The 16,306-nt window shown below is 33.9% G+C and overlaps 1 protein-coding gene across 3 annotated transcripts in view; it reads left to right on the top strand.

Annotated features, from left to right (window-relative positions):
• Positions 1-16,306, top strand: part of ZNF638 (zinc finger protein 638) — a 77,009-nt gene that overhangs the window by 49,322 nt on the left and 11,381 nt on the right. For all 3 annotated transcript variants that reach the window (XM_040623328.1, XM_040623329.1, XM_008699981.2), the window contains 6 exons: positions 1,284-1,415; positions 3,262-3,390; positions 4,689-4,730; positions 5,332-5,466; positions 7,244-7,369; positions 12,455-12,492. In XM_040623328.1, the coding sequence (XP_040479262.1) occupies positions 1,284-1,415; positions 3,262-3,390; positions 4,689-4,730; positions 5,332-5,466; positions 7,244-7,369; positions 12,455-12,492 (602 nt within the window). The remainder of the gene's footprint in view (positions 1-1,283; positions 1,416-3,261; positions 3,391-4,688; positions 4,731-5,331; positions 5,467-7,243; positions 7,370-12,454; positions 12,493-16,306) is intronic.

Genomic DNA, 16,306 nt, shown 5'->3' with positions numbered 1-16,306 from the left:
TAGAAAAACGGGTTGTCAAATTAAAACCAGTAGAATTTTCTGAAGTCTGTTTTTCTTTTTTCTTAGAGGCAAATGGGAGATAAGTTAGTATTTAGAATACCAGTTCTCTGTGTTTTTAGAATAGCGAGTAGAGTTGAAGTTTTATTTGCAGGGCATAAAGCTTACACGACTGTTTTTCTGTGGTTTCCTCTGTCATGACTGTATTAATATTTTGTTAATTTGGATTTTACTGGTTAAGATCTTGAGATCATTCAAGTCCTAAACAATAAGTTTATTTTTGACTGGTAGATTCATTCTTCAAGTAGTAACTAAGTAGTATGTCTTAACTATTTTGTTTCAGGAAGAATATTTAAAAGCACAAATAAATTGACTTAAAGCACTTCTAAAGGAACCATTTATGAACATAGTTGGTGTGCTAGTTAAAAATCATTCTCAACTGATTTATGAAAATTATAACTTGCTGTCTCTCCCCCCCACCTGCTTTTTTTTCCAAAAGAAAAGTCACAGGTTGTCCAGTTTACCATAGTACACCTTTGGGGATTTTCTCAAAATTCATTAAAAGGAAAAACTGGCATTGATGAGAGTTCTCTTGAAGAACAGATCTGAAAGAAGAGAAGGCAGAAAGTATTTACTTTGTGGTGGGGATTGGGTTGTAGAGAAAGGTTTCTAAGGCACCAGGGAAGCTTTTTAAATTTGTCTAAAAGATTATTTTATTCAGCAAGATAAAAGGATATGCTCTGACTTGGAGCTTGGGGAACTTAGCATCACATGGCACAGGAATGGCAGCGGTGCATGAAGGAGCTGTTGTCAGAGACAAACTGGTGTTTTTAAACTTGCACTTTAAAAAAAAATAATAAACTAGCATTTTAATTTTTATTATTATTTTTTTACTTTTTTTTTTAGGTTTTTTTTTTTTTTTTTTTTTTAATCTCTATACCCAGTTTTGGGTCTTGAACTCACACCCCAAGATCAAGAGTCGCATGCTCCCCTGACTGAGCCAGCCAGGCGCCCCTTACACTTGTATTTTTAAACAGTGGTTGAAAAAGAGAACTAAAAGCCTTGACTAGAGGACAGATGGTATGACTGAAATGATGCTGTGTTCTTGAAGAGAGGAAATTCGCATTTTATTTTGTTTTCAAGGTTCAGACTGGCCGCCTTAATTGATAAGATTTAGTATTAAATGCAGTTTAAATACTAACATAACATGATCTGCAGCATAAACTTAAGTAAATACAAAAGCAGTTAAAGAAATTTGAATGTCAACTCTTAAATTTGTTTTGAAGGAAACAGAGGAAATGTGTGTGGTACTTATTTCTAATTTGCCTAATAAAGGATATTCTATAGAAGAAGTTTACAACCTAGTAAAACCATTTGGTGGTTTAAAGGATATTTTGATTTTATCATCTCATAAAAAGGTAAGCGTTGATAATAGCTGTTCATATTGTCTGAAGCACATTTTGAAAAACATTAAGTTCACAAAACTAAAAAGAAAGGGTTTAAAAGCAGCACCTCAAAATAATTAAGCCACTCAAGCTAAGGGATTTTTAAAATATAAAACAGATACCCCATATTTAGTGTTATTCTCATCTGACCTAGTTTTAATGATGGAGAGGATGGCTTACTAAAGGTGTCAAAATTTTGCTCAAAATTTTAGTCTAAAGAAAATGTTTTAATCTTTAATATGTTAATGCAGAGTTTTATAACAACTTATAAACTTCATAGCACTTTTTTACTAGTAGTATTCCTGCTGTTTTACCAATTGCACTCAAATGGGAAGTAACCATTCTCAGACAAAGATGTCATCAGTACTTAGAATAACCTAGGTTATCTGTGTGTTTTACGTTTTTGGTAATAAGTACATACTGCTTTTGTAATTTTAAAACAAAACAGAATGTATTATTAATAAAAACAACTTGTGGGAGGTATCTTATAGGAAGTGAGATTTCAGGAAGGTTTAAATAATGGAAACACCATTCCGGTGGTTAGTAGTAGTGTTCTTACATTAGAAAGGAGTTGGTGATCGCTAGAGATCTTTCACAGTAGGATATATGTTTGCTGGTAGTCAGAGCCAGTGTGCTTCAGAAAACAAGAGTAGAAGAAGAGCGTGAATACAAGTGAGTTAAATGCAGTTTCACATAATGTTAAAAGTAGATTATTTGAATGGTTGCACGACTTCGTAAGTTACTAAAAACCAATGAATTCTATACCTATACTGGTGAACTTTATGATATATAAATTATATTTCATTAGAGCTGTTTTTACTTAGAGACAAGAATAAAAGGAATTTTTTAATAAAAATTTTTTTATGTGACAGTACATTGAAATGGGGGAAATTGTGGGAATCTGGAAATGAATAATTCAGATTCATACTTTACATCATACACCAAAGCTTAAGTAGATACGTTAAATATGGAATCCAAATACAGAAAATGTAGATTATTATCTGCCCAGTTTTGATTAGAGTTGAGTAGAATTATCAACTGTTTGGAGATTTAATACTTTTCTAGACCTTACGTGGGAAAAAAACAGATTCAATCATACAAATATTTGTGAATTACTATTAACATAAAGCAAGATGTAAATTAAAAACTAAAAATATTTGTGTAAAAGGGAAACAAAGATTCATATCCTCATTACACTATAAAATATTACAAGTTCAATAAATAAATTGGCAAACAACACAGATAATTCCTTTAAAAAAAAAAAGAATTACAACTATGAACAAATATATGGAAGATTTCTACCTCACTGGCTATCAGACACAGAGAAGAATATTCAACTAGTCATTTACCCAGGGATGAAAATTAAAACCAAAATGATGGAACTATAATTTTAGGAGAACAACAAAATTAAAAATAACTTGGTAATCATTACACATTTCTTTGGTTCTTTCAATTCTCATATTTCTCAGTCATTAAATTTATTTATTTAAATATTTATTAAATATCTGCTATATGCTAGATACCGCTCTAGGTACTAAGGGTTCAGTGATGAATAAGATAAATAAGATTTTCCTTAATGTCATTTACTAGAATGTCCCCTCTTATTTCTCTCTTTAGTATTGCCTTATGAGTTCAGTCATTCATTATTTCTTCCTTGTGGTTGTAATACTTTGAGTCTATTGGCCTCACTTTCTGAGGAATGTGTTTTTTTATCTTAATGTTTACTAAGTTATTTAGTTGACTCAAGTATTAATTCTTTTCAAGAAAAAGTAACTTAAAGACATTTATTTTTTTGTTCTTGTACTTTCTATTTTAAAAGATATTTATGGAAATAAATAGAAAATCTGCTGAATCTATGGTAAAATTTTATACCTGCTTCCCAATATCAATGGATGGAAATCAACTCTCAATAAGTATGGTTCCTGAAAACATGAATATAAAAGACGAGGTAAATAGTAGACTTGCCGTCGTTTTTACTGGAATATTATAAAAGTTTTAGATTGGGTTTATTGTAGTTGGTTATGCTTTCGAGCTTGTGTCTTCAGGTTACGTATTTTCTCTGAGTTATTGAGAAAGCTTCTTCCTGTCTCTTCACAGTCTCCAATGCCAGTGTTTGAGAGTTATTTCCATGTGGAGGGAATCTAATCCCTCATGTAGGTCAGAATGGAAAAAAGGTTGAAAACTATCTGTAGACAACTCTGTTCTTATTTTACTGCCATTATCTGTCCTCCAAACTGGAATCCCAGATGTTATCTTTAATTTTTCTCTATTTTCTCACAACCAGTCTTGTATAGGTCTTGTATATTTCAAATCATAAATATTTCTGTAATTTGTTCCCTCTTTATCCCATCCATCATTGCTTGATTCTTGAAAACTCCAACTATAAAGTAGTTCTTCATGTCTCCTACCTTTAGTTTTGTCTCCCTTAAAATCTTTCTCCACGAAGTAATGAGACTGACATAAAATTTAAATCTGTTCAAAGACAACTGATTTAGAAACCCTTCACTTCTTTGTGGCATACAAATATTTATTTATCAACTGCTAAGAGGCATAAAACAGTTTTTAGAATCTCTAGAGGAAGGTGGAAATACATGTTATTTGAGAAAGCCTTCCATTGAGAATCACTCTGATGTAATTGGTAGAATTGTTTTATATGTGTCAGTATTGTTGAAAAGGAAAAAAAAAGTTTTAAGAACCAGAGTGTCCTAAGATAAAGTTCCTTTCCTATGTAGGTAAGCCGTCCATTAGCTAGCCTTTCCCAGCTCTGACATTTTTGTCTCATGCTACTCTTAGCCTTCTTTATAATCAACAGTACTAAATAACTGTACATTTAATACTCTGTACTTTGGTTTTTTTTTTTTACTAGGCTACATTTCTGTTCTTCCTCATCCTCTACTTTAGTTAACTTTTTGTTTTACAATTTGACTTCTCTTATTGTCTGCTAAGTTAAATCTCTTATTCCTTGTATATGAATTTGAATGTCCTCCCCTGACACCACCTTATTAATCTTTAATATGCTTAAGGGGAATAGGAAGAATTAAAGTGTATTAAGATAGGAATTGAATAATTTGTTTAGGAAGACGGAAAGATTTTTTAGAAGGAATAAAACTTTTGCTGACTTCTCATTTTATGAAATAGTGCTTAATGCTGATTCATATAGATTATTTTATTATAAATCCTGACTAAATAAATATATGAATGAGGAAGACTTACATCTTCCACTTTCCCTCTGTTTTGTCTTTCTAGGAAGCTATATTTACAACCTTGATTAAAGAAAATGATCCAGAGGTAAGTTTTGCATTTAAATGCTTTTGTACACTTGTTTAATTGATGGAAATATTGGTTATTCGCCTGTTAGAAATAAAAGACTACTCATCTTAAAATATTGAGGTGACGGTGAGGGCATGTGATGTAATGAGCACTGGGTGTTACATGCAACTGATCAATCACTGAACTGTACCTCTGAAACTAATAATACACTATATGTTAATTAATTGAATGTAAATAAAAAAATAAAATACTGAGGTGATGAAAATATCAGATGGATCTTCTCTTGGCAAAAATAAGAAATAAAGGGTCATGGTAATCCTTAATGGAAATATTTTCTAGATACTGGAGCCATATTAAGTGGCTTAGGTATAAAGTATTTTGGGTACATATTATGTTGATAGAAGAAAGATTATACTTCTTATTTTAGTATATTGTTTCATTGATTACTGAAATCTAAAACTAAGATCTCACTGTCTTCACTCACATAGTCATTTTCTTACTCTTGGGAGAGGGTATCATCTGACCTCTGAAAAATTAAATTACTGTTAATCTGTGTTTTATAGTTTGATACTTCAGCTGTGTTTCTCTTTTTCTGTGCTATCTCTTAAAAAAACTACAGGCAAATATAGATAAAATTTATAATCGATTTGTACATCTTGATAACTTACCAGAAGATGGACTTCAGTGTGTGCTTTGTGTTGGACTTCAGTTTGGAAAAGTGGCTCACCACGTATTCATGAGTAATAAAAACAAGGTAATGAGGTCCCTCCTGTTTTACCTATATGTTCTGTAGAGAATAGAATATGACTGAACCCTGTGCTCTTCGGGTTTGTGACTTTTAATCCATCTTCTGAACTGAAGCACCTATAAACATTATTTCTTATCAGAATTATGATAGATCAGCATATTTTCTCCTGGGCTATAATAACAAGGAAGAGATGATGATTTTCTCCTCTGAACTCCTAGTGGTTTTTTTTTTTTTAAAGATTGATATATTTATTTATTTTGAGAGAGTGAGCAAGCAGAGGGAGAGGGAGAATCTCAAGCAGAGTCCCCACTGAGTGGGGAGCCTGCCATAAGGCTTGATCCCATGACCCTGAAATCCTGACCTGAGCTGAAATCAAGAGTTGGACATGTAACCGGTTGAGCTACTCAAGTGCCCGAGAACTCCTAGTTTTAATGGAATAAAACTTGCACAAGGGAGAAAGGTAATATGTGCAAAGAGCATTATCTTATGGGAAAGTTTAGACTTGAGTTCATCTAGCCTTAACTACCTTTGTGACCTTGGCTGAGTTGACTTAAAATTTTGGTTGGTTCTTATTTGTAAAATGAAAAAGGTGTTACCAGATACTTTCTAAAGTTCCTTCCAGCCATAAAGCACATAGAGAGTTAGGTCTTTTTGTTTAGTTATATGGAAAGAAATATAAAATGATCATCCCTTAGGGGTTTGGTTTCCTTCTTTAAAAGAAATTGTTAACGTCTTTACTTTTTCTATGCCCTCTGTGTTTAATATTTAATTCAGATACTTGTCTAGTAAAATTAGATTTTGAGCAACTACATATTACCTAGAAAGGTAGGATTTCATAACAAAGTTGACATTGTTTCAGAAAAAGTACCTAATTCACCAGAGGTAGATACTAATTTCTTTGATATGCTTCTAACTGATACATGGAGCATGTTTGATACTTTAGAAATAGTGTGACATAGGAGGGAAGGGAGATGACAGATGGTATAAGGAATTTTGAACTTTTACTTTAGATATGTTTAATCTTCTGGTAGGTATTTTTTTAATTTCTTAAAAATACCTATCATACTTTTCCATTTTACCTGGACTTTGCAACATTTTAAGGATTGTTTTCTCTTGTTTCCTTTGAAGTGAAGATTAACTTCACCTTTGTAATCACATTTGGAAGTCTGGAAGAAAAATGTATCTATTTAGAAAAACTAAAAAATTTTTTAAAATGCATATAACTAAATTTACTGTTCTAACCATGTTTAAGTGTCCATTCAGTGGCATTGAGTATATTCATGTTGTTATACAATCGTCACCGCAGTCCATCTCCAGAACTTTTTTTTTTATCTTCCCAAACTGAAACTCCCTGTCCGTTAAACAGTAATTCCTCTGTGCCTCTCTTCCTAGCCCCTGACAACCAGCATTCTACCACTGTACTTTCTGTCTCTACGAATTTGACTACTTTAGCTATCTCATATTATAAGTGGAATCATACAATATTTGATCTTTTGTGATTGGCTTATTGCACTTAGCTTAATGTCTTCCAGCATATATTGTAACATGCTAGAATTATCTTCCTTTTTAAAGCTGAATAATAATCCATTGTATGCATATACAACGTTTTGTTTATCTACTCATCCGTTGATAGATACTTAGTTTGCTCTACCTTTTGACTAATGTGAATAACACAGTTCTTTGGGGTAAATACCACAAAGTGGAATTCCTGGATCATATGGTAATTCTATTTTAGTTTTTTTTAGGAACTACTTAATGTATTTTTTTTTTATCTTCTCCAAAGGCAATTCTTCAGTTAGATAGTCCCGAATCTGCTCAGTCAATGTATAGTTTTCTGAAACAAAATCCACAGAACATAGGTGACCATGTTTTGACCTGTACATTATCTCCAAAAATGGACTCATCAGAGGTAAGATTATTTTCTATCAACTTTTGTGCTTTTAGAAAATGAAGAAAGTGTAAAGGTCATTCTTCTAAAGCTAGAAGGTGTACTCTGAAGGAAATTGCAAGAATTATTCTTGGAGAGTAGCCAAACTGGTACTGAGTTTAGGTATTCTTTCTTTTAAAAATTCGTGTTGCAATCACTACTACAATTTTCATGGTTTATGGAGCAGTATAAATTTGTCTAAATTACAATAAATTGAATAATTTTGAAAAATGCAGTATATTCATTCTGATACCTGTTAATGGACATATATGTAGAATGATTCCATATATGTAACATGATCATGATTCTCTCCAGAGTGCAGAATCTACTTTGAGTCCATTTTGGCCATTTGGCTTAAGAAGTTTACTTATTCTTGGGGCGCCTGGGTGGCTCAGTCGTTGGGCGTCTGCCTTCGGCTCAGGGTGTGATCCCCGAGTCCTGGGATCGAGCCCCATGTCAGGCTCTTCCTCTGGGAGCCTGCTTCTTCCTCTCCCACTCCCCCTGCTTGTGTTCCCTCTCTCGCTGGCTGTCTCTCTCGGTCAAATAAATAAATAAATAAAATCTTAAAAAAAAAGTTTACTTATTCTTTTCTTTAATATAAACTCTTGTATAAGACATAAGAGTTTACAGATTATTGGCTTACACAGTAATAATACATGTATGAAAACTTATCCACCTTTGAAAGAATTAAATTCAAACTCAGATGTTTTCTCTTTCTAATGCTTCATTGTGTCTCTATAACAGGAGGTAAATAATGGGACCTGTATTTGGTGTCTGCATGTTTTTTGTTTATTAGTATGCTAAAAATCTTGTGCTAGCTCAAGAAAAAGAAAATTCCACCATCTAAAACCAAATTAAATAAAGGATCTATAAGTAAATGCATCATTGATAGGTACTGGTTTTTTTTTTAAGATTTTTTATTTTAGAGAGACAGAATGGGGGGGGAGGGCCTGAGGGTAGGGAAGAAAGAAAAATCCTCAAGTAGACTCCCTGCTGAGCATGGAGCCCAACATGGGGCTCCATCTCATGACCCTGAGATTATGACCTGAGTGGAAAACAAGAGTTGGACGCTTAACTGACTAAGCCACCCAGGCACCCATGATAGGTACTGATTTCAGCACAAATTTGAGTGGCTTGTTTAACCTGATAATTTCAGAAAAAATTTGAAAGTTTTTAGCATTTTTTTTTCTTAACAGAACATGGTATTTTTAAAAATTTGTTGTTTTGATATTTCGGTTTTTTTTTTTTTTTAAAGATTTTATTTATTTATTTGACAGAGATAGAAACAGCCAGTGAGAGAGGGAACACAAGCAGGGGGAGTGGGAGAGGAAGAAGCAGGCTCACAGCGGAAGAGCCTGATGTGGGGTTCGATCCCATAACGCCGGGATCATGCCCTGAGCCGAAGGCAGACGCTTAACCGCTGTGCCACCCAGGCGCCCCTGTTTTGATATTTCGAAGTTATTACTTTGTTCAGAGTTACAGTCAACACTGATGATATAGAAATTTTTCTTCTAAGAATACAGTCCCAAATTTTTAGACTTAAAATGAAACAAATGATTATAGAAAACGTCTACCCGAATGATACTTTACTTCCCAGGCTTTTACTTAGAACCTTATTCTTATAGCTTATTAAATTGGAAAACCCATTGTTTTACTGTAGACTTAGCCTCACACCTGATAAGATAATCTTGACCATGTTACATGGTGTCCATTATATTCATTTAACAAATAGTAAATAGATGGTTGAAGCAGGTAGACCAATTTCAGGGTATTATAATGGTCTATATGACAAGTAATGAAAGCCTCCTAAACTAGATTAAGAAATGAAAATACTGTCCCCAAATTTTTTAAATAAGTTTTTAATTTACCACATGTATAGTGAACTAATTAACATCCTTATATTATTCTTTGATACCCCCCCATTCATTTTTTTACCTACAATATTATTATGCAGGTATATAGTGCAACTTTTAGTTGTATAAATATAGTTACTCTGCATATGAAGCATGAAGGCTTGATTCTAAGTACTGAAAATAATATCTGTATTTTTGATATCTTGATGAAGAAGAAGATACTATAGAATTCGATAGTATGAGCTTGGGTCTATAAAGAAGGAAACACAGTATCTGTCCATAACTTGTATACTTGAAGGTCACTTTCTTATATCCCCATTCATTCTTCCAAATGATGCTGTTCTTGTTTTCTTCAGTGTTTGGATTATGGCTTTCCTGTACAATTCTGGTAGGGCGGTGGTTGTTGAGAGGAAAAGGGAAGACTGTCTTCATGTTACTCAGGCCACTAATTACTATTTGTTGAATGGAATCTACTCTCTTGTTAAAGCTCCCTGTTCTAAATTTATGGCCATGTTTCATAAAGCAACTGTACACCTTTATTTTCCTTTTATTGCTCTTCTGAGTTATTTCTGTTCTTGGATTCTGTATCTCCTCTTCTCTTGGATTTCTTTTCTGTTTGTTAGATTACATCATCAATAATTTTCCCCCAGAAAGTATGTGTGGACAGTAAACTTTTTGAATCCCTGAAATTGACTTTATTTTGCTCTTACATATTTCATTGATAGTTTGTCTAGATGGAGAAGTCTGTGCTCAGCTTGTTGTTCCTTTCATTGTTTTTCTTAACCTGTATTAGTTTTTTTGTTTGTTTTGTTTTAAATAAATCTCTTCACCCAACATGGGGCTCAGATTCACAACCCCAAGATTAAGAGTTGCATGCTCTACCTGCTGAACCAGTCAGGCGCCCCTTAACCTGTGTTGTTAAGAAGGCTGATTCTTTTTTTTTTTTTTTTTTTAAGATTTTATTTATTTGCGCGAGAGAGAACACAAGCAGGGGTAGTGGCAGAGGCAGAGGGAGAAGCAGGCTCCCCACCGAGCAGGGAGCCTGATGAAGGGCTTGATCCCAGGACCCTGGCATCATGACCTGAGCTGAAGGCAGACACTGAGCTACCCAGGCACGCTGAGAAGGCTGGATCTAATCATATCATTATGTATTTTGTTTTTTTCCTTTGAAAACTTTAAGCATTTTTTGATTGGTTCATTAAACAAATACCTGTCTGATTCCTTTCCTATACCAGCACTGTTTTAGACATTGGATGACATTGATAAACAGAGGAGTTGAGGTCCTAGTCCTCAAGGAGCTTATATTTTAGTGGAGAAGAGGGACTATAAAAAGATTCTATGTGTACACAAACACACACACACACAATGTCAGATGGTTAAAAAAATGCTATGAAGTGTTATGGAGACCAATCAAAAGGATAGAGAGTAACGAATGGGGGGAATGTATATTTTAGAGTGGCAGCAATAGTCCTGAGGAATAGTTATTTGAGACCTGAGCAAAGCAAGAGAGCAAGCTCTACAGTAACAAGGAGAGGAGGTTTTTAAACTGAAGGGCAAGTGCTAAGTCCTTAAGGACAGATTTGATGATTCAGGGACTCCAAGGAGGATCAGTATGGCTAGCCCAGTGAGCTAGGTTTTATCTTGGTTTGGGACTTATTCATAAATCCTGCTTTAGAGCACTCAGTGAATTTATAAAGATTAGTGTGCTCCTTCACCTAAAGAAGGTCTTCCTCTTATTATTTCTTTGATTATTTCTTCTCTTCAAATTTTAATGTTCTTTCAGGAGGTAGCACCTATACTGATTTTGTGGAGTATTTCATTATCTGAAATATCTTCAGTTGATTTTGTGCCCTTATCTTTCTCTCTGTTGTGTATTTATTTATGAATAAAGAAGCAAATTAGCTAATGCAGGTATCTGGTATAGATTTCCTCTGCTGTCATATAGGCACCCCCACCCCCCAAAAAAGCTTTTCCCATGAATGGGAAGACTGATTGTAAATGCTATGGATGGGGCTTATCAACTGTCATCTTTAATTTTGGTTATGTATCATTAGAGTGTAGACTGAATACCCAACAAAATGCCCCAGTAAAGAAGGCCTTTACTCTGGGACTCCCGTCACCCACACCAGAAATCCTCTCTAAGCACATTATTCAGTTTCTTTGAAGTATAATTTTCAGTTTTTAATATATCTAAAGAAAGATAATTTTCAGCTCAGAACACACATGATTCCTGGAGAAAAAGCCTACACCTAGTATAAGATGTAAAGAACTGACAGTTTTTGCTGTTTTGTTCACTGATGTGTCTAGTGCCTGGACTGGTGCTTGGTGCATAGGCATTGAATTTTAATTCTTCCATTTTGGGTCCTAGGACATTGATTTTTTGGTGGTTCAGATATATGTTTAAAAGGATTATTGTTAGGGGTGCCTGGGTGTCTCAGTCAGTTTCAACATCTGATTCATGATTTCAGCTCAGGTCTTGATCCTCAGGGTTGTGAGTTCAAGCTCCGTATTGGGCGGGTGTGGAGCCCACTTAAAAAAAAGGGATTGTTAAATTTTGTTCAGCACTTCTAGGTGTTTTGATTAGAAAGCTTTTTAAGTCCCCTAATCTCCCTTATAAATAGAAGTCTTTTTAAATAGTAATTGCACAGTGAAGATGTTGCTTGGTTGATTTTGTTTTTATTCTTGAAAAAAAGCAGTATTTCCAAGCTTTTAACGTTAAAAAAAGTTTTTTTTTTAAAGATTATATTTATTTATTTTAGAAAGCGTGTGCACCCAGGGGAGGAGGGCCAGAGGGAGAGGGGCTGAGAGAATCTCAAGCAGACTCCCAGCTGAGCGTAGTACCTGAATGTGGGGCTTGATCTCAGGACCCTGAGATCATGACCTGAGCCAAAACCAAGAGTCGGATGCTCAAGCAGCTGTGCTACCCAGGCGTCCAAAGAGTTTCTTATTTTTATCAATGTTAAGGAGACTTTTTTCTCATTAATTGCTGTGTGTCAGTTATTCTCTATCACCTAACTAGGGCTCTTTATCTAACGAGAAAATAATTTTAGAACCTGATAGTTATGTGGACACTAAAAACTGTTTTGATATATTTTTAAGATGTGGTCTTGTTTTTTTAGCTTAGATTTTAAGAACTGAAAACATTGCATTGATGGGTTAAATATTTAAAATCCAGTAAAATAGTCTCTAATGAAATAATGGAATTGTGTTACAGGCTCAAGCTGACAAAGACCCAGAACTAGGAAAAGAAAGGTATGTTGCTTTAAGTTGGCTAACATTTTTGCATAGTATTTAATTACTGAATTTTGTTTTTGGTTTATGAGTTTTTTTTTTTTTTTTGACTGTTCAACCAAGCGTTTTGTTTGGTTTTTTAGTCTCTTTCAGATATTTACTAATTTTTTAGAAAAACTAAATTTGTAAACACAGTTTGAATTAAATACATAAATATGACTTCTTTATGAAATGTTTTGCTAGACTCTTGAACAACTCGACTCCGTTATCAGCATTACATTCTTGTTAGTTTTTTCTGTTCCACAGTAGTTAAACACAGTAATAAAATTTTAATCATTTTGTATAATCTTTTAAAATTTCATGGACATAAAACCAAAAAGAAGGTATTCAGTATGTATTTACTTTCCGAAGACAGCTGGAGTGGGGGAAAGGATATTTATAAAGCAAAATAATGTATGAAAGCTTGGATGAAAGATGGGAACTTGTTCTTCAATGTATACACGAACTAGTGACTCACAGTCTTGTTCTGACCACGTATAGTACACCCTCTTCTTAGTAACTTTTTCGTCCTGAAAGTTTATATGGGAGGGGATGAGAACAGGCAAAATGTAGAATATTATTAATATATCCATAGGAGATTTCCTTTAAATAGGAAATTTATTTAAAGACTTTACACCAATTATAAACAAAAGCATCACATTCATGATGAATCAGCTTTGCCCCACCAATTAATAACCTTCTTTTTACTGCTCTTCATTGGGAATCACTGGTTTAGAATTCCTTTCCCTCTTTAATACTAAGTGATTTGCTCTTATTTGTTAGTCAATGTAGTAAGAGCTTATCAGTTTGAAAGAGCATTTGAAAGTGTTTAAATATGGAAAGTTTGTTTTATTTGATGTACTAATTTTAAGATGCCTGAAAATCAGGATGTCTTATGGATTTTTCTTAGTAATTCTTATATGAGGCTTTTAAATGATAAAGATGATTAAGAGTGTTTTAAAATATGGTGGTAACTTTAAGCAATTAGATTTCCTGTATATGCCAGCACAGACTTTTTTTTACGTTGTACACCATCATACCAATTCTGTTCATATGTCCAAGAAGTATACCAACAGCACTGTTCGCTATAAAAGCCCACGAAGGGCAATAAGTTGGTAATGCTACATGTAACGTAGATGGACCTGTGGTTTGGCCACAGTAACTCTGGCTAAGTGAGTAGGCTCTTTCAAAAATTGATTTTATAAATGAATCTCATTTTATAGATTTCATTTGACATAGTTTAAGGTCTGCAAGAACAGCTATTGTCTGTGTTCTGGTCATTTTTTTCCTCTCATTATCTTGACTTTCTAGTCAAAGATTTCTTCTTGAGGAGTTTACAGATAGTTGTCTATTATGGTAATCTTACAAAATTAATTTTTAAAATTCTAGTACTAATAATTTCCATTTTGCAGTCAGTTTTTTCTGACTTATATGACGTTAGGAAAAAAGACGCAGGATGGGGCCTGAATACCTCACATTTCTTTATTGGAGTAAACTGATCCTGGGAAAATACTGGTGCTCGTTGTTTTTGTTTTTGAAGCACTTGCAGGTGCTGATTCATCATGAATGTGATGCTTTTGTTTATAATTAGTGTAAAGTCTTTAAATATATTTCCTATTTAAAGGAAATCTCCTATGGATATATTAATAATATTCTACATTTTGCCTGTTCTTATCCCCTCCCATGTAAACTGTATTTACTTACCATGTGATTAACGCTACAAATAAGAATCCTAGGTGCAGTTTTCACCAACCCATTAACAATGTTGAGAAGTACCCAGTTGCCCTCTTAAATAAATACTAATCTTCAGTATTGTTAAGTTGCAGTCTAAAGTTTCTCAGAAAGTGTAGGATATGGTGTTAACCTTTGTTCTCACACCCAGCTTGTTTTGAGTTTTGAAACCCTGTTATTATGGAGGGATGGAAGTGGGTCAGGGGTGGAAATTAGATATCTATATCCCGAATGCCTTCCCTATTTCTTTTTTGTGCATTTCTCAAAATATGGCTGCGTATTCCTTTGATATCTAAAAGACTGAGTGTTTTTTTTGACTCCGGTGTTAATAATTTTACATAATTGACACCTCAGATGGACTTTTCAGGCTAACCTGATGAACATGGAGACTTTTCCCCATATTAGCCAGAAAACTAGATATTAATTTTTGGTAAATGAATTCTGTGAGGAAAGCACTGTAATTTTATTTATTTATTTATTATTTATTTTTTATTTATGATTTTATTTATTTAAGCTAGAGAGTGCACAAGAGGGTAAAGGACAGAGGGAGAGGTACACTCCCCACTGAGCGGGGAGCCTGATGTGGGGCTCGATCCCAGAACTCCGGGATCATGACCTGAGCCGAAGGCAGACACTCAACCAACTGAGTCACCCAGGCGCCCCAGCACTGTAATTTTAAAAGACAGAAACACACAAACATTGTAGTAAGCTATTTTTCAAGTAGGTCCATGCTCTGTTTGAAGTATGGAACTCCATAGTGATTCATTTTGTATAAAAGATAATCGCTTTTTCTATTGACAAACTTTAAATATGGTAAAGGGGAGGGACTTGCTATATCCTAGAGCCAGGAATCAAAATCTCCATTGTTATCCTTCTAGCTGAGTAGATTGGTGTTTTTGTATAACCCTAACTTACAAAGCCTTTAGGGTTAATGGTGCAGTTCTGTAATGAGGCAGGAATTTGAATTTAATATTCCTTGTTGGAAGTAAGTCTCATAATTCAAAAATGAAAGCTCGCATTTGAGAAATATTATTTACAGAACTGCTGTAACTGAATGTCAGAACTTCTTATCTTTGTCGTATTTGGCCGCATGTTTTATTGTGACTCATTCTAAGAATTTGAAACACTTAAAATCAGCCATTGGTATTTTTGAATATGAGGAATGTGAATAATTTCGAATAAAAAGTTTTAAACCCTTTCAGCATACAAAGGAAGCTTATACAAATGAGTATAAGTGTATAGTTAAGCTGTATGGTTACCTACTGTTGAACTTAAATAAATTCCTCAAACTCTTTGCCTCTATAACTTTTTATCAAGTGGTGTTTCTTTGGAAGTTTAATAATTAACCATCTTCGGCGGGGAAGACCACTTTTTTGGTTCAAATGATTAGACCCTGATATGGTAGCACTTGATTTTTTCAAAGTTTTGAAATACTAAACATCTCGGTACACAGATACGCATCACCTTGCATTAACTAAAGGATATTATGGCCACTCTTTGGGAAGCATATCAAGGATGTTTCATCCCCTCCTTCCTTGAGAACTAGGAGGAAAAAAACCAATATTCTTTACAATGAGGTGTTGATATGGCGTCACTTTCTGGTGTCTTCCTCTAACAAGCTGCTTCTGGTCTAATAAGTGAATATATTTGTTAAATTTGATTTGTGTTGACAGCATGCTGGACATGGTTTTGGAAGCTAAGATTTTGCATGTCATTCTTCACGATAACCTCTGACCTATGGAACATTAATATAAAAACAGTTTGTTCTGTCTCAATGAAATGAGTTGAATTATTGAATCACACACACTTTTGTTTACCTTGGATTTAGGAAGACCATAATGAAATGAGATCAGTTGTATGTACTTGCCATGTATTTTCTTCATTTCTTCTGAATAATTTTACTTGAAACTTTAAATTATGTATTGGAATTCTAAGTTATTTATTCTCTGTAACCGGAAAGATTTCTTTAATATATACCTTCTCACTCAAGTAGCCAAAGGCATCTACCTTATGTTAAGGTGATTCTATCAGTTTTGCCTCTAACTGTAAATCCAAAAGAGTATTT

The sequence above is a fragment of the Ursus maritimus genome, unplaced genomic scaffold (genome assembly GCF_017311325.1).
Source record: "Ursus maritimus isolate PB19 unplaced genomic scaffold, ASM1731132v1 scaffold_6, whole genome shotgun sequence".
In the NCBI taxonomy this organism is placed as follows: Eukaryota; Metazoa; Chordata; class Mammalia; order Carnivora; family Ursidae; genus Ursus; species Ursus maritimus.
This window is presented reverse-complemented; position numbering and strand designations above follow the sequence as displayed.